This window comes from Pichia kudriavzevii, chromosome 1 (genome assembly GCF_003054445.1).
Source record: "Pichia kudriavzevii chromosome 1, complete sequence".
NCBI lineage: Eukaryota > Fungi > Ascomycota > Pichiomycetes > Pichiales > Pichiaceae > Pichia > Pichia kudriavzevii.
The window spans coordinates 1,289,766-1,305,732 of NC_042506.1; the positions used below are offsets into that span (position 1 = coordinate 1,289,766).

Consider the following 15,967-nt stretch of genomic DNA (forward strand, 5'->3'; position numbering starts at 1 on the left):
AAAATAAAAAGTCATACAGCTAACATTCCTATATAGGTTATTCTATTTATTTATAATTACATCGACGAGCCCATATTATTTCTCGAAAGTGTCAAACTTACATTTTTCATAGAATGACTCCCATAGTTCAATAAGTAATTTTTGATTCTCGATTAGACTTTCCCAGTAAATTTCAATCATATCCTTAAAATCCTTGACTTTACGAAACTCGAACGTCTTCAATTCACTCTTGAAAGTTTCATCAAACTTTTCTTTGAAATGTACCTGTCTCTCTAAAATTTTGTTGAAATTATCCATATCTTCTTCCATTTTTTTAATCTTGTCAGGCTGGCTTTGGTTTTTTGCTCTGAATTTTGCTAAGCTATGTTCTTTTTTCTCTTGATGCTGTTTCAAAGTGGCAATACTATTACATATTTTCAACCGATTCTCAAAACAGTTTCTAACCGATCCCAAAAGTCTAACGTATTCATCGATTGTTGAGCCAAAGGTCAGCACTTGCGACAAATTTGCCCGATCTAACAGCTCCTTAATCTTGGTTTCCAATTCTTCAAAATTACTCAAGATTTCTGTAATCTCAGAATTGACTTCCAAATCGCACATATGCTGTATTACTGCCGTGACCTCATTCAAGGATGCCGTCAAATCATCACGTTTTTCCAGAATCATGTCTAAACTGGAAGTTAAATGCCGTAATTGGGTATCCAAACTTTCGACATATGCTTGTCTTTCTAATATAATTGGGTCTTCCTCCACATACTTGGGAATATTAAGCCCGATTAATGTGCTGAAGAATCCACTACTTGTGGCTGCTTCATTTATACCCAAACTAGGAACAACATTTAACATTTGCGCCATTGTATTCAGAGAATCATTTGAGATATCATTATCATGGTGAACAACAGCCTCATGTTCTTTTGATTGTTCTGCAAAGTTTTCTGATTGCAAGAACAGTACAAAGTCCACGTCTCTTTGGAATATCTTTCTTCTGGCAACTTTTATCAACATGTTTTCCAAAGCCTGTCTTCTGTTTTCAATAAATTTATCGTCAAAACGTCCATAAACTTGTTTTTCAGGAGGAGGCGGAATAATATATCCTGGATGGTTGTTCAGAAGCTGGTGGTACAACCACAAAAAGTCACTGTATCTCCTAGTCACAACGGTTTCTTCCATATTAAATAATTCACAAGAAGTTCTCGTAGTAATGGTGTACACCACATGTGCGTTTGTTAATTCACCAACTTTAATGGGATCACCTACAGTGATTTCAAAGGTTTCACCAGAGGGGTTTGTATCCTCTATTGTAGGGGCAATCCCGTTAGATATTATAGATGAACTGCTCGATGATGCTTTTGATAAAGTGTTCTGACCAAGCATATCCTTGTCTTTCTTTATGTTGAAAAGGAGAGCCTCGGATTCGTTAATGAGTTTCTGTTTCCTACTCGTTGGAGAATCTAACGGTACATCTCCCTTTGTACTTTTATCACTTTGAACGTTTAACAAAGGTACAAATAAGGGATCCATATCTGTCGACTCGTTCTTCACGACTCCCGAATCCGACTTCAAAATAGTCTTGGTTACTCTCCTAGGGCGCAAAATGTTTATCTTTCGATTTGGGGACACTACTCCCTGGTATTTTGTAGACTTAGTTTTGGAATTTGTAGCTTCATCCTTAGCATCCACACCGCTCGAAAGTGTTAACAAATTATTTAGAGCAGAGTCATCTTTACCATCTCCGTTCTCTTTTGGTAAATCCTCAAAAAAACTTTCAACTTTAGAATTGTCCTGCTCGTTTTCTATCGAATCTCTCAAAAATGGATGAGAATCCACATCTTTTGTCAATGAGTTAAACAATTCATTCTTCTTTTCCTTAAGGATAGTTATATCTAGTTGATCAGTACTATTGCTTTCTCCAATAAATGGATTTTCATTATCAGATTTATCTTGTCTTTCATTTTCGTAATGAACATGACCCAGGATATTACGCATACCATCTTGTTCATTATTCCCATTAACACCATCGTTACTTAGCATTATTGATTTCATTGTATGTGCAAGTTCATTTTGAATTTGAAAGTCATTAACATCATCGTCACCAGAATTATACGTTACTGCGGAAGACCCCGTACCAAGATGATAAGAATCTCTTTTGGGTTCTTCGTTGAATGCCTTGTCAATATCATCTTCCCAGGGAGAAGAGGCTTTTTGTTCATCCCTGATACCACCATTGTCTGCCTGAATGTTGAAGATAGATTTTGAGAGGATGTTTCCCTTTGGGGAGGAGGGATTATCATCCCAAACGTTATTGCCACCTAAATCGGAATCCATTGATTGTTTGATGACTATGCAAATAGAGAACTAGTGTTTGTGAAATCTCTGTAAAAAGAAACCGGGCCAGAGAACAGCCACTGGACATGAATCTTGTTGATTAAAATCGGAACCAAGTATAAGCGCCAAATTAAATTTAATCATTTTTTTTTGTAAGATGGAGACGTCCTAAATAGACTTTTTTTTCTTCATAACTAACTATAATTTTGAGGTAACTTCCAAACATGGACAGAACCGTTTTCTTTAGGAAATGTGTGGCTATTTATGAAGATTCACTTGACCATACACAAACAGAAGTGACCAAAAAAAGAAATGTCGAATCATGCCACCTAAAGAACAGTGAGTTCTATATCAACACATCCTCAATTCACCAAACAATTGCATCATTAACAGAAATCTTGAACACAGCACGACCTCAATATCTACTATCAAACTCAAGGGTAATGTCAGAAGAACAAAAAGCTTTGATAGATACTGAATACAAAGTGAAGATTCAGAGACTCACGCAGAGAATCAAGAATTTGCAAGATGTATCTACAAAATTAAAGATTATGGAGGCAAGTTCGGATGAACTGACATACGCACTAAAAAAAGTAGGGTTCCCAATATCGAAAGCTAAGTACTCTAGTTTACAATCGTTAACGAGAAATCTTATTTCTATGGGTGACTACTCTGATTATGCAGCAATACGGAATGATACATTGCGTACGATATTCAGTAATGTCGTCAACATTCTTGGTTTGGAATTGCAAAAAATAATGCTGCTTTGGAATGAGATGCATAATAAAAGAATGGAAAGACTAAACGAATTAAAAAAATCGTCATTAAGTACTTCAGCGAGTTCAAAATCAAACAATCCAGGTATACATCCTTCTAATAAACAGATGGATCATCCGAGCGTGGCGGCTACAAATATAAAAGTAGTTTCAGAAGAGTATGAAGAAATCAAGTCAGAATTACCTCAAAAGCAACTGTTGCAGTTACAAGAAGAGCAACATTCTCTAATAGAGCAGTTGAAAAGAGAAACTATTGATCAAGTTTCGCAAATAGAAGAATCTATGATGGATGTTGCAAGTATGGTTCGTGAAATTGGTGTCCAACTTTCCATGCAGAATGATAACATTTCTCTGTTAGATGTACAAAAGGACACAATTATGTCGAATGTGAAGAGTGGGAATACAGTCCTTATAAAGGCCAATGAGAGTAACTCAAAAAGAAACAAGACCTTTGCGTGGCTCATCTTTTTAGCTGCATTGATCCTATTGGCAATTGATTATATTTTATAAGTTGTCTATAAAGTGAAACATTGAAAAAAAAAATCAGATAATTTTCCCTGCACCTATAGTCATACCTTCCTTACGTATGACAATCCTCTGCAATTTATCAAATGCTCTTTTACCATCATTTGACTTGATAACTGGGACCAGCTTCTCAGTTTCAATGACAACTTTACCACGCTGTCCGGAACTTAAATGTTTCTTCTTTTTACTCTTTTTTAACTTTGTAGTACCGTCTGGTTGAATGACTTTACTTTCAACCCATTCAATTGATGCTAGTCTTGCAGAATATGAAACAGGACCTTTGAATAAAACAAAGGGGGTCCCGACTAAAACGGGACGCGTCAATCCAAACATACGTAACTCACAAGTTAATTCATTGCCACACTCGACATCATAATTTGAAACATTGGAGACCTTGGTCATTAGATCACCTAGAAAAACGGCATCGGGTATTTCTAATTTACGCAGTTTTAGCTCGATAAATTCACCGACAGTACCAATTTTTTCATTGTTTTTTTCTGATGCATCCTTATCTTCCAATTTAGAGACTGTAGTTGTGACGGAATCAATTTCTGCAGTTTCTTCAGAAGGCCAAAGCCTGACAGTTTCTCCAGGCTGAATTGTACCGCTGTTTACTCGACCTTGGACAATCAGGCTATTAGATTTCTTAGAGAGAGATCCATGGTCTGCAGTGCTTTGAATGTCAGTGATGGTTAGGGCAAACGGATCCTTAGAAACCTCTGTTAATTCATTGATTGATTTATGCATTTCTTCATTAACTTGCTCTAGAGTTTCAAATAATGTAGGTCCATCGTACCATTTGCATTTGTTTGATTTTTTCACAATGTTATCACCGTTGAACCCGGATGCTGGTAAGAACCTTAGATTCTCTTTAGCAAAACCTAACGATTCTGTTAGATGATCAGTGAGAGTGTCTTTCAAAGTTATAAATCTATCCTGATCCCAATCTATAACGTCCATTTTGTTGAGGACCAACAGGACATTATCAATACCTAGATTTTTCGCAATTAAAAGTTGCTCAAAAGTTTGGCCTTTGGATATCTCACTTAGTGAAGCATTTGTCTTATCCTCTCTGGATAAGACTGCTTCGAATATCAAATCCGATGTTGAGTCAATAATGACAACAGCAAAATCTGCCTGCGTGACACCGTTGATCATTTGTGGAACATAGTCACGATGACCGGGGGAGTCGATAATTGCAAATCTCATTTTATCAGTTTCAAACTGTGTTTGAACAATGTCGACGGTAACACCTCGTGATCTCTCTTCTGGGGTTTGATCCATTACCCATGCAAGCGAGAATGAACCTTTACCAGCTAATTCGGCATCCTTGGTTAGTTTATGTAGTGTTCTGGAATCAACAACACCTAAATCATAGAGCATTCTTCCAATTGTAGTTGATTTCCCACTATCCACATGTCCAATGACAATTGACGAAAGTAAAGGTTTGGAAGATTTTAGACTGAGTTCTTTGGCAACATCTATTTTATTCTTTGGTTTGGTCGGACTGACTTTTTTCTTTTGTTTTGCAGGTTCTTTATGTTCAATTTTCACATCTGATATTTTTTCCGATAGATTTTCAACAACTTGACGTTTCTCATCGGGACTTTGAGTTTGAAAGTTTTGTTTGATTTTAACGGCTATATTTGTTGGTATGTTAGTATCTAAATCGCCAGCGATTTTCCTCCTCTTAAAAACACACTCTTCTACTTCAACAGTTGTATTGGCAAACAGAACCTGCGGTAATAAATGTGTCGGCTGTTCCAGGATATGTTTGAGAGCAACTGGTCTATTAAATCCTGGTAAAACAATTGTTTGGTCTTTTTCGACAGGCTGATCTATCTTCTTCTTGACAATAGGTGACGGAACCGGAGATGGTTGTTTCCTGATATGGTTTGGAGCATCATTTTCAGCGTCACCCGTCTTTTGTGGATGGCTCTGCGATCCTAATGCTTTCTTCCTTGCCAAAAGTGAAGCCAAAGCAGAAGATCCACTGTTTGCCCTCTTTTGTTGTAACTTGGAAACTTGTGGAGAATGTGGCGTTAGCGGAGGTAATGCATCACTTTGGAGTTTTTCCAGTTTTCTCTTTTGTGCAAGTAGTTGTAGTTTGGACATTGTTGAAGAGTCGATGTATCATTGGAGGGAGCCTCGTGCAAGGAGAAAATAGCCATTTTCGACAGTGGACATGAAATAGCTGGTGAGCTAAAAAAAAGAGGGATTTACCGCGTCAGGTTAAACTTGGAGAAGAGCACTTGTTCAGTTTAGAGGTTGGGAAAGGTGGTTGTTGCACACTAAAATGGGTGTTTGGTGTGAATACATACGTTTATGGTTTTCAGTGACAATTTCAAAGGCTACATCTGGATCAAACTCTGCCTCCCAGAGGTATTCCTTGAGAAGGTCCTCATCAATATGGTAATTTTTCGATTTCACCTTGTTACGGAATGACGGGAGCTGAGCATACAGAAGTTCGTATTCTTCATCATCCAATGCATCTTCGTCGAACCCCTCGTAGGAATGGTCAGAGTAGCCGTCGTATTCGTCCATTGTGTCTATGTGTGTCAATAGAATTCACAAAGAGTGGTCCAGCACAAAGGCTTGAATCGCAAATTGTGTATCAAGGAATGCAATTAACTACAGAGGGTATAATTTTTTAAAAAAAGGTCTGAGAGTGTGCTTAGTTGCCTCTTTAGGAAACTCCAATTGAGTTTGAACTACTCAATACACGTAGAGGATAATAAACAAAAGATCCCCTCTCCCACCCATTAGGACAAGGGAGCCTATGGCCGGTCTCGGAGGTAATGTGCAGCACAGTTAAGGTTGAGATTGTTGACATCTAGATACATTTGGTGGTACTCTTCGGCGTCGTAGAAGTTCTTCAATGGCTGGATTTCGGTTACAATTGAAGTTGTTTTGTACCACTCTCTCTGGAAGACGTCTTTCACACGTTGGGCAACGTCTTGCTGTTCAGGTGTAGTGTAGTAGATGCCGCTCCTGTACTGTGTGCCGACATTGTGTCCCTGGGAGTTGAGTGTGGTTGGGTCGTGAATACGGAAGAAGAACTCCGTCAGCTCTTTGTAGGAGACTCTGGACGGCTCGTAGGAGACAAGGACAGCCTCTGCAAAGTTGGTTGCCCCCGTGCAGACGGCCTTGTAGGATGGAGAATGAACGTCTTCTTTGCCGTTGGCATACCCAACCTTGATGTCGATTATCTGCGTTTTCTGGAAGTGTTTCCGTAGGAGATGCTCGATACCCCAGAAACAACCCCCTGCAAAGGCTGCCACTTGTGAAGTATTGGAGGTGATGAGAGCAGTGGTGATGGTTGGGGTTGTCATTTACCGAAGCGGCCAATGTAGAAGAATATACAGGAGAGTTTTGAAGAATGAGAAGACAGAGCAGTAGCAGTAGCAGTAGCATCAATAACAGCAAGAGAGACAAAACATATAGACGAGTTGTTCCAGTTACTGTTAAGAGGGGACAGCCACAACTCACAAAGCCACAGTTGTGCAGACTCTTTTGTTGACATCGAAAAGCATTGTTTAGTGCTTGTAACATACAAGTACACAGAATTATAAAGGTTTCTCCCTTAGGAAATGGGTTGGGCACGTGTATCCGTCCTTATTGACATGGAGATAGAGCTGGTGGTATTCTTCGGCGTCGTAGAAACTCTTCAAAGGTTCAATGTTTGTGACAATCTTGGAGTCCTTGTACCATTCCCTCTGGAAGACGTCTTTCACACGTTGGGCAACGTCTTGCTGTTCAGGTGTAGTGTAGTAGATGCCGCTCCTGTACTGTGTGCCGACATCCGGGCCTTGGGAGTTGAGTGTGGTTGGGTCGTGAATACGGAAGAAGAACTCCGTCAGCTCTTTGTAGGAGACTCTGGAAGGCTCGTAGGAGACAAGGACAGCCTCTGCAAAGTTGGTTGCCCCCGTGCAGACGGCCTTGTAGGATGGAGAATGAATGTCTTCTTTGCCGTTGGCATACCCAACCTTGATGTCCACAATCTGATCTGGGACATTGAAGTGTTTCCTGAAGATGTGTTCCACCCCCCAGAAGCAGCCTGCAGCAAAGGCCGCCAGTTGTGAGGATTCTGTCGTTTTAATTTTGGAGACAATGTTGCTGGCCATTCTAGTGTACGTTGTCCTGTTGGATGTCCCCTTAGGGAGGCAATGCCAACAGGAGGTGTAGTTAAACAAACAGATAGCAACTCACATGTACAGAGGAGAAACCCGCACGGGAGAGATTCTCGCCAATGCCTGCCGTCATCGTGATTAAGATACAGTGGTGATGAACTGCTAGACGGGCAGAAATCAGAGTAAGTTTAGGTATTGTTCCATGTCAGTGTTGTCCACGTCAGTATTTTCCACGTCGAGTTGGGTTCTGTTCAGTGGCCTGGAGTGTCTCTCAGATAGTGCGATGGACAGTGATAGCCGTTTTCATTGATTTCAAGGTAGAGCTGATGGTACGGTTCAGCGTCGTAGAAGCTCAAGAGGGGTTCGATTTCCGTCACTACAGTATCATTGGGAAGCCATTCTTCTTGGACGAGACGCTTCAGGTCGCTGGCGATCTGTTGTTGTTCAGGTGTGGTGTAGTAGATGCCGCTCCTATACTGTGTGCCAACGTTGTCAGGTCCCTGTTTATTGAGGGTCGTTGGGTCGTGGATGTGGAAGAAGAAGTTTGTGAGATCACCGTATGTAATGTTTTCCGGGATGTATGAGATGAGTACTGTTTCTGCACAGTTTGTGTTGCCAGTGCAGACGGATTCGTACGATGGAGAGTATACGTTGGAGTTACCATTGGCGTAGCCAACTTTAACGTCCAAGATTTGATGTGGGATATCAAAGTGTCTGCGGAAGAGGTGTTCCATCCCCCAGAAACAGCCACCAGCAAATGCAGCCAACTGCGACGTGTTGGATGTGATGAGAGTGGTGACGATATCTGCAGTGGTGTTTAAGGAATGGAGAGTAGCGGGGTCGATGTTGGCCATTGGAATGTTTGAATGGATGGAGAGCAAGAACAGAGGTGGGTAAGTTTCTACAACTGCACAGACAACTACATATACATCTACGTACGTGTATGATTATATGCATATTATAGATACTATATATATATATATATATATATATATATATTTGTTTATAAAAGCATAAATATCTGCCACAGGTGTCGATGATAGCCGATAAGAGAAGAGTCCGAACATGGCATGATTTTCTCCGTGTTTTCTACTTTGGCCTTGTTTTGCTGTTTCCCACACACACTGAGCAACACAGGAAACCGTGCAATTTGAGCGACAGCATCAGCAACACCATTAGCAACAACACCACTAACAGACACAATTACAATGTCCACACTTGTAACTAAACAACTCTGTAACAAGTATGCGGAATATGCTACAAAGGTGCTCTATTCGGAACTCACTAAAACATCGCCACCGCCACCGCCATCGCCGTTGTCATTGTCATCAGGACAAGACCAAGACCACCACCCCTTGAAGTGTCCTCTCTTTGTAACGTGGAACAAGAACGGCAACCTCAGAGGGTGTATTGGCACCTTTGCCCCCCAAAGCCTCCCGGACGGGGTCCGCAAGTATGCTCTTATTGCTGCTCTTGACGACCCTAGGTTCCCACCCATTACAAAGGACGAACTTCCACACCTCGAGTGCCATGTCACACTTCTACATTCATTCGAAGACATCACTTCCTCCCCACTCGACTGGCAAGTGGGAGTCCACGGGATACATATCTCCTTTTCCAAAAGGGGGAGACACTATTCGGCAACATTTCTCCCGCAGGTTGCTCCCGAACAGGGCTGGACCAAGGAAGAGACAATGGACCAACTTCTGGCCAAGGCAGGTTACCCTGGATCATGGCATGCGGTTGTTAATGACTTGCAACAACTCAATGTAGAGAGATACAGAGGTGAAATTGGCCACTTCAGCAGTTTGTAGGCCTTCACATCAATTCAAATAGAGAACACAATGCCAGCGTCGATCGACGCGGGCATTGTGTCTTTTTTGGGAATGAAAAGAAAACGAGTCGATAGACGCAGTTGATTTTTTTTTTCTTTCTTTTTTTTTTTTTCATAAATATATTTTGGAATTTCGCAGTTTCAAATTCGCCAGTTTCCATTGCAGGGAAAATAAATTTTCACTTGTTTGAAAGGGAAAAAAAAAATATGAAAACCGTCTTGATGAAATTTTTTTTTTAATTTTTTTTTTAACTTGATTGTGTGTTGTGTAGCTTTGCATTTTTGTACATATACACTTATAAATATACGCATACATATACATATACTCCCTCCTTGAGGTATATACTAGTACAGTTTGACAAGTTATATCAGAGACCCAGTGGCACTTTATTGGCTCTTATTTTCGTAGAAATATCACAAGAAGGTACAGAACTGTACAACAAAGTTTATAGTTTCACAAGAAACAAGGCATCACAGACATCATAAGAAAGCATAGACAGCATAGAAAGCATTGAATATGTCGGACGACCTTATTTGGAAAGTCATCAACAAGCAGTTCTGCTCGTTTCAGATCCGCCCACATGTCTCGCAGAACGACCAGGCATTCTGTCGTAACGAATACAACGTTACTGGTTTGTGTGACCGGAGATCGTGTCCTTTAGCCAATGCACAGTATGCCACGGTGAAACAGGTGGATGGGAGAATCTACCTCTATATGAAGACGGTTGAGCGGGCACACACGCCGGCCAATCTCTGGCAACGTATACGTCTCTCGAAGGAGTATGCCAAGGCATTGAAGCAGATTGACGAGCAGCTCATGTACTGGAACGAGTTCAACATCAACAAGTGCAAACAAAGATTCACCAGGCTCAAGCAGGTGCAAATCACGGAGCGTCGGATGGCGTTGAAGGCCGAGAGAGGCGATGTCAGTGAGCGGAGCTATGTTGGAGTGAAGCATAAGGTCAAAAAGAGGGAGGAGAAGAGAGAACGTAAGGCGCTTGCTGCTGCCCGGATTGAGAAGGCCATCGAGAAGGAGTTGTTGGATAGGTTGAAGAGTGGAGCATATGGAGACAAGCCATTGAATGTTGACGACAAGATCTGGAAGAAGGTGCTCGGCAAGATGGATGACAATGAGAGGGAGGATAGGGACCTGGAGATGGACGAGATGGAGAGCGATGAGGACGTTGAGTTAGATTCCGACTCTGACGACGGTGGTCAGGTTGAGTATGTTGAGATGGACGATGACGAGGAGGACGAGATGGTCGACATGGAGGACCTCGAGAAGTGGTTGGGACAAGACAGTGATGAAGACAGTGATGAAGACAGCGACGATGAGGACAATGACAATGAGGACAATGATGATGAGGACAAGGACAAGTCCAAACCAAAGAAGATCAAGACAAAGAGAGCCAAGAGACCGAGAATCGAGGTGGAATACGAGGAGGAGCCAATGACCAACATTGCCAATTAGAGCTGGTAGTGTGTCTCTACCGTGATTATCTTTGAAATTGACATTAACATTGACATTAGCATTGACATTGGCGTTGGCGTTTTATGACGTTCTATGTATTCTTTACTATAATTTGTATATAAGTTTCCACCCTTTATTATACATCGATCAATTACAACCATTACAGAAACCAATCTTTAGATACTTCAAACTTGTGCGGCGTTGTTGACGACGGCTTGGCCAGTTCAAGTATATCTTGGTAGCCGTGTTTCTTGACGAGTTCGTGCTCCCACCTTATTTCAACGGCCCTGTTCTTCTCCAGGGCATTTTTCGCAGTAGACCACGAGTACCGAACATTATGGTCCCATCCAAACCACGGGTGCATTCGAGAATTGATGAACTTGATGGTATTCGGGTCACCAGGGTAGCCAGACCCCCAATTGAAGTCGTCAATTCCCAACTTGAGCATCTGCTGTTTTAGATACCAATCACGCGTCACCTTGGCCACAACACTTGCTGCAGATACAATCGGATAGGTGGCGTCTGCCTTCTTCTCCACCTTGATGACCTCGATGTCACTTGTCGAGAAGAAGGTACGGAGTTTCTTCACATATGTTGCCGGTGTACCAACGGTATCGATGTATAACGCCTTGATTTTCACGGTTGGGTATTTAGATTTTAGCTTAGAAATGACCAGCTTGATGAGATTGATCGAGGCATCGTGGGCCTGTTCATTCAAGTTGACAATGGAAGTGCTAGGCCTCAACATAGAGGAGGATATGTCTGTTGCAGTTAGCGACGTTATGGCATAACCCAATTGGGAGTTGAGCAAGTCAGTATCGGTAGAGATCCGTTGCATCAATTCCCAACGCTTGGATTCAGTGAGTTTCTTAGAATCTGCAAATTCACAAGTTGGTAGATGTTCATCATTGAACTTTGCAGAGCAATAAGCCAGCGAGTAAACCATTGGGCCTAGAATGGGGCCTCTTCCGGCTTCGTCGATTCCCAAAATGAATTCAGCGTCTTCTTCGTCTATTGTAGGTACAGCGGTTGCATACGTGTATGTGTGTAGAGGCGGAGGGGATGGCACGCTTGGAGGAGAATAGTTGTCTTGCATTTTATAAGAGTCACTTTTTACAATCTTCGATATTGGCCAGTTCTTCTTGTGTTTTATTTATTCTGCACTTTGTACTTTGTACTTTGTATTTATGTACTTTGTAATTTCTTCTCGTTTTCTTTCTTAAAAATTTGTCTATGTTAGCAAGTAAATCACTGCAAGGACGTGGTGAAATTTCGGTTCAAGAGAAATACTTGTTGCATAGTCTCTGTATATTTTCTCCATTCTGAATACATCCTCTCCTCCTCAAGCATAACAGCGCCAACTCCTTGCTCGAGAATTAACTTTTCCTCCATTGCACGCGCGCTATTTGTGCGCACCATTTTGTCGAGTAGCACCTCCATGGCCTCCTCGTACTCAACAAGGGTAGCACGGAGCGCCGCATTGTACGCCCGGCGGGCATGGAGCATTTCTCGGAGCTCTTCATTGGAGAGACCGGCATCAAGGGCCAAACTATTGGGGGTAAATGACAAAGGGGAACTACTGTTGAAGTTATCATTTGTTTTGATACAATCACTGAGTGAATCGATTCTATTCCATATTTGGTTCTTCAAACAGCTGTTTTCCTCTCTAATCTTAAGGAGGGCATCAATAAGCGTGTCTAGATACGCCGTGTCTTGAATTGGAGAGGTCTGGAGTGTAGCATGTGTACGATCGCCTGATGGTTTGTTACTACTGGATTGCCGCTGTCTTTGCTCAAGGAGCTGTTTCTGCTGTGGCAGTTGCTGTTGTCGTAGCGGGTGCGATTGGTGTTGTAGCAATTGTTGTTGTTGTTGTTGTTGTTGTTGCTGCTGCTGCTGTTGTTGTTGGTGATGGGCAGAGGACGTGTCGATGGTGATGCCCGTCTTCTTCTTGCTCACGAAGGAGGGCAACGTGAGCCCCGGACGCGTTGGAAGTTGTGGCGGAGTGTCCATGGTTGACAGTGGTGGTTTTCTGTATAGAGAGTGTCTTTTATTTACAGTATACGCCTGTAGAGAGACATATACTAATTTATATAAATTGATATTGGTATTTATACCAATTTCAGTATTGACATAATGTACTTTATATGTTATATGTAGAATATCCATATAATATGCGCACCAACATTGTAAATCTTGCCATAGTTGCAGCGCGTGTACGCCGTTAAACAAGTAGTTTCTTGATGGAGTCGTAGCTCCCCCACTGGACGGCCATTGAGGGCATGATTTTCCACATGTTGGCCCCCCAGCCGCGGTAGAGTCCACGCACGCCCTCTGTGCGGACAATGGTGGAAAGGGCAGACCAGATGGTCTCCCCCACGGGAGGCCGAGCCTGGAAGCGACGACGGAGAAGGTCGAGAGGATGCATGGAAGTTAATGCAGCCCCCCCAGATAGGGCGCCTAGTAAAAGAGATTTTAAAGGAGTTGGGATCCATTTAGTGTATTGTGAGTCTTGCAGTTGTTCGTAAAAAGTGAAGTTCAATGCGACATAGGGTCCGACGCCCAGGGCCGTGGGGACGACGCCGCGGTAGCACGCGCGCAGGCCGCCCTCTGTGCGTGCTACCGTCTGGAGGGTGCGGACAATGGTGCTTTTCTCTCCGCGAGCATATGCCATGGAAAGTCTTGTTTTGGCCAAATCGAGTGGGTAAGTTGCAACGACACTGGCAATGCCGGCAACCATTCCAGAGAGGAGTTTTTCACCAGTTAAAAGTTTGGCCTCCTCATAGACCATGTATTGAATGGCCGTATAAGGGATAATACGAATACAATTGGTGCCGTTACCACGGAAGAGGCCCCGGTAACCTTCCTCATGGTAGATCTGGGCGACGGTGGAGAGGGTCCCGCCCTTGTAGTGGGTTGCGTGGCCGAGGCCCTGGACCTGGAAGAGCACTTTGACCCGCTCGATGGGGGAGACGGCGGTTCTTGAGAGGGCGCCTGCAAATCCTCCGCAGAGGAAGGACAGGTACGGTTCCGGGATGGAGCTTTGCATGTATGGATGAAGTGGGAGAGGTGTTGTACAGGTGGACCAAGTGTTCTTTGAGTGAGTTTACGTGTTAGTGTAGGTTTAGTGGAAATTAGAGTGTGGAGAATCAACGGGGGGAGAAATAACCGTTAGGTTGGAGGCGGAGCGCATATGGTGCCGGCGGCGGCAAAAAAAAAACCGTCTCCAATGTCCGAGCCGTGTAGTTGAGAAATGAAATGGAGAGTGGAGCCGTTGTTGACCAAAGAATAGAGGAGACGGGGGAAGTTATGGATCCTGACATTGCCGGTGTTGTGTGGGGGCGTATGTTCATCGTAAAGATGGAGTGTGTTTAAACCAACGTATTGTTTTTCCTTCTATATATCGTGTTGCTTTATGTAAGTACATACATATTTTTGGATGTGCAAATAGACACCCCGAAAACTAGCTAGAAGGTCTTACCACCGAAACCTAGCTAGAGAGTCTTACCGCCAAGAACCTGTTTGCCTGTCTTTGCAATTCTCTCAAGAACGCTCTCGTAAGAGACGGGCTCGCTGACAATGACATCAACAGTCTGCTTTTCGAGATTGGCGTCCACCTTCTGGACGCCGTCCATCTTCGACAGCGCACGCGTGACGGCATTGGAGCACCCGGAACAGGCCATCTTGACGTTGTACTGGTAATGTGGCATCTCTATGTATATGTGGATGCAGAAGTATATGTGAATGCAGGAGTTTATGTGTTTTTGGAGGGAACCATAGAAAGAACCAGGGGTTCTCTCTAAAGACAATGACTTCAAAGCCGAGTTTTCCCTCTTTGGTGCGCTCCTAGTTTATATTCTAACACTACACTCCTAATTAAGAGGGCCCCTGTTTATATTCACTTTCAACACTCCCATTCATACACTACACTACATTACACTACCCTACACTACATTACACTACACCGCAGAACACACAATGAAGACCAACATACCGTTGGACTTGGACTCGCTGCTCAAGACATGCAGCCATATATGCAATGACCTTCTCTTCCCCGGATCAGTCGCCACCCCCACGCAGGGGCGGGCGTCCCCCCGCCCCCCACGGCCGTCACGGGCCTCGCGGACCGCGCGTCTTCAAAGAGAGTACCCACACATTCTCCTGGTGGAACAATTGTATGCGTGCTACCCAGGCCAAGAGGGCACCGTCGATCGTCTTGTACGCAACAACTGCAATCGCATTGTACGCATCGATATGGACCAAGAGAATTTCCCCTACACGGTCTTAGTCCTTGCCGATACGTTCCGCGAGATGGTCTATAGGACAAATCCCCCGCTATTGCAAGACATTGCCGATAGATACGTGAACATGGTACTCTCCTATGGAGAGACACTGGTGTCTAGGGAGACATTAAGGGAACATTCTCTTTGCAACGGTTCTCGAGGCAATATTTCCTCAATGGAGATGCAACTCGTCCATGTCGGTCTTTTGGTCTTGTCCCGTGAAGAAGGGGTGTACAATCTCACCTTGACGCATTTGGGGGGGCTTCTCCGGGTCGTAGATCGCGCTTTACGGTGGGTTCTCCGCCAATTGGACGGCGCTGGCCGTGGCGGGACGGTCGCCGCGACGGTGCTACGAGAGAAATGGTATGGAGGTGTTTCCCTTGAAAGCGGCGGTTTATTTAGAGGGGCATCAACTAGTAAAGAAGGTGTCATATATGACAATAAAGTTAAAAAAGAAGTGAGTCTATGTATATACAAGTTTCGTGGTATGGGACTCGAGTATGTACTCCTCCTTGCACTTGGTAGGGGGCTCTTAGAGAAGAGAGAAACCCCAACTGGGGTTTTCTATATGAGAATCTGAGCGAGTTTAAAGAGTGTACCGCAAACAGAGTAGAAAATAAAAATAA

At 43.2% G+C, this 15,967-nt stretch overlaps 13 protein-coding genes across 13 annotated transcripts; 4 read left to right on the top strand and 9 right to left on the bottom strand.

The window, feature by feature from the left end:
• Positions 1-75: 75 nt before the first annotated feature.
• On the bottom strand, positions 76-2,325 carry C5L36_0A05850 (uncharacterized protein; the record flags this gene model as incomplete). Its single annotated transcript, XM_029463607.1, has 1 exon — positions 76-2,325. The coding sequence occupies one exon, from the start codon at positions 2,323-2,325 to the stop codon at positions 76-78; it is 2,250 nt and encodes a 749-aa protein (XP_029319467.1).
• Positions 2,326-2,549: 224 nt separating this feature from the next.
• On the top strand, positions 2,550-3,611 carry C5L36_0A05860 (uncharacterized protein; the record flags this gene model as incomplete). The annotated part of the gene is made up of 1 exon (XM_029463608.1): positions 2,550-3,611. One exon carries the CDS (start codon positions 2,550-2,552, stop codon positions 3,609-3,611), a length of 1,062 nt encoding a protein of 353 aa, XP_029319468.1.
• Positions 3,612-3,644: 33 nt separating this feature from the next.
• C5L36_0A05870 (uncharacterized protein) lies at positions 3,645-6,170 on the bottom strand (the record flags this gene model as incomplete). Its single annotated transcript, XM_029463609.1, has 2 exons — positions 3,645-5,266; positions 5,948-6,170. 2 exons carry the CDS (start codon positions 6,168-6,170, stop codon positions 3,645-3,647), a joined length of 1,845 nt encoding a protein of 614 aa, XP_029319469.1.
• Positions 6,171-6,403: 233 nt separating this feature from the next.
• C5L36_0A05880 (uncharacterized protein) lies at positions 6,404-6,958 on the bottom strand (the record flags this gene model as incomplete). Its single annotated transcript, XM_029463610.1, has 1 exon — positions 6,404-6,958. One exon carries the CDS (start codon positions 6,956-6,958, stop codon positions 6,404-6,406), a length of 555 nt encoding a protein of 184 aa, XP_029319470.1.
• A 234-nt stretch (positions 6,959-7,192) lies between these two features.
• On the bottom strand, positions 7,193-7,750 carry C5L36_0A05890 (uncharacterized protein; the record flags this gene model as incomplete). The annotated part of the gene is made up of 1 exon (XM_029463611.1): positions 7,193-7,750. The coding sequence occupies one exon, from the start codon at positions 7,748-7,750 to the stop codon at positions 7,193-7,195; it is 558 nt and encodes a 185-aa protein (XP_029319471.1).
• A 257-nt stretch (positions 7,751-8,007) lies between these two features.
• C5L36_0A05900 (uncharacterized protein) lies at positions 8,008-8,610 on the bottom strand (the record flags this gene model as incomplete). The annotated part of the gene is made up of 1 exon (XM_029463612.1): positions 8,008-8,610. One exon carries the CDS (start codon positions 8,608-8,610, stop codon positions 8,008-8,010), a length of 603 nt encoding a protein of 200 aa, XP_029319472.1.
• A 354-nt stretch (positions 8,611-8,964) lies between these two features.
• On the top strand, positions 8,965-9,570 carry C5L36_0A05910 (uncharacterized protein; the record flags this gene model as incomplete). Its single annotated transcript, XM_029463613.1, has 1 exon — positions 8,965-9,570. The coding sequence occupies one exon, from the start codon at positions 8,965-8,967 to the stop codon at positions 9,568-9,570; it is 606 nt and encodes a 201-aa protein (XP_029319473.1).
• Positions 9,571-10,107: 537 nt separating this feature from the next.
• C5L36_0A05920 (uncharacterized protein) lies at positions 10,108-11,061 on the top strand (the record flags this gene model as incomplete). Its single annotated transcript, XM_029463614.1, has 1 exon — positions 10,108-11,061. One exon carries the CDS (start codon positions 10,108-10,110, stop codon positions 11,059-11,061), a length of 954 nt encoding a protein of 317 aa, XP_029319474.1.
• Positions 11,062-11,221: 160 nt separating this feature from the next.
• C5L36_0A05930 (uncharacterized protein) lies at positions 11,222-12,157 on the bottom strand (the record flags this gene model as incomplete). Its single annotated transcript, XM_029463615.1, has 1 exon — positions 11,222-12,157. One exon carries the CDS (start codon positions 12,155-12,157, stop codon positions 11,222-11,224), a length of 936 nt encoding a protein of 311 aa, XP_029319475.1.
• A 152-nt stretch (positions 12,158-12,309) lies between these two features.
• On the bottom strand, positions 12,310-13,227 carry C5L36_0A05940 (uncharacterized protein; the record flags this gene model as incomplete). Its single annotated transcript, XM_029463616.1, has 1 exon — positions 12,310-13,227. One exon carries the CDS (start codon positions 13,225-13,227, stop codon positions 12,310-12,312), a length of 918 nt encoding a protein of 305 aa, XP_029319476.1.
• Positions 13,228-13,282: 55 nt separating this feature from the next.
• On the bottom strand, positions 13,283-14,107 carry C5L36_0A05950 (uncharacterized protein; the record flags this gene model as incomplete). The annotated part of the gene is made up of 1 exon (XM_029463617.1): positions 13,283-14,107. The coding sequence occupies one exon, from the start codon at positions 14,105-14,107 to the stop codon at positions 13,283-13,285; it is 825 nt and encodes a 274-aa protein (XP_029319477.1).
• Positions 14,108-14,552: 445 nt separating this feature from the next.
• C5L36_0A05960 (uncharacterized protein) lies at positions 14,553-14,768 on the bottom strand (the record flags this gene model as incomplete). The annotated part of the gene is made up of 1 exon (XM_029463618.1): positions 14,553-14,768. One exon carries the CDS (start codon positions 14,766-14,768, stop codon positions 14,553-14,555), a length of 216 nt encoding a protein of 71 aa, XP_029319478.1.
• A 268-nt stretch (positions 14,769-15,036) lies between these two features.
• On the top strand, positions 15,037-15,921 carry C5L36_0A05970 (uncharacterized protein; the record flags this gene model as incomplete). Its single annotated transcript, XM_029463619.1, has 1 exon — positions 15,037-15,921. The coding sequence occupies one exon, from the start codon at positions 15,037-15,039 to the stop codon at positions 15,919-15,921; it is 885 nt and encodes a 294-aa protein (XP_029319479.1).
• Positions 15,922-15,967: the final 46 nt, after the last annotated feature.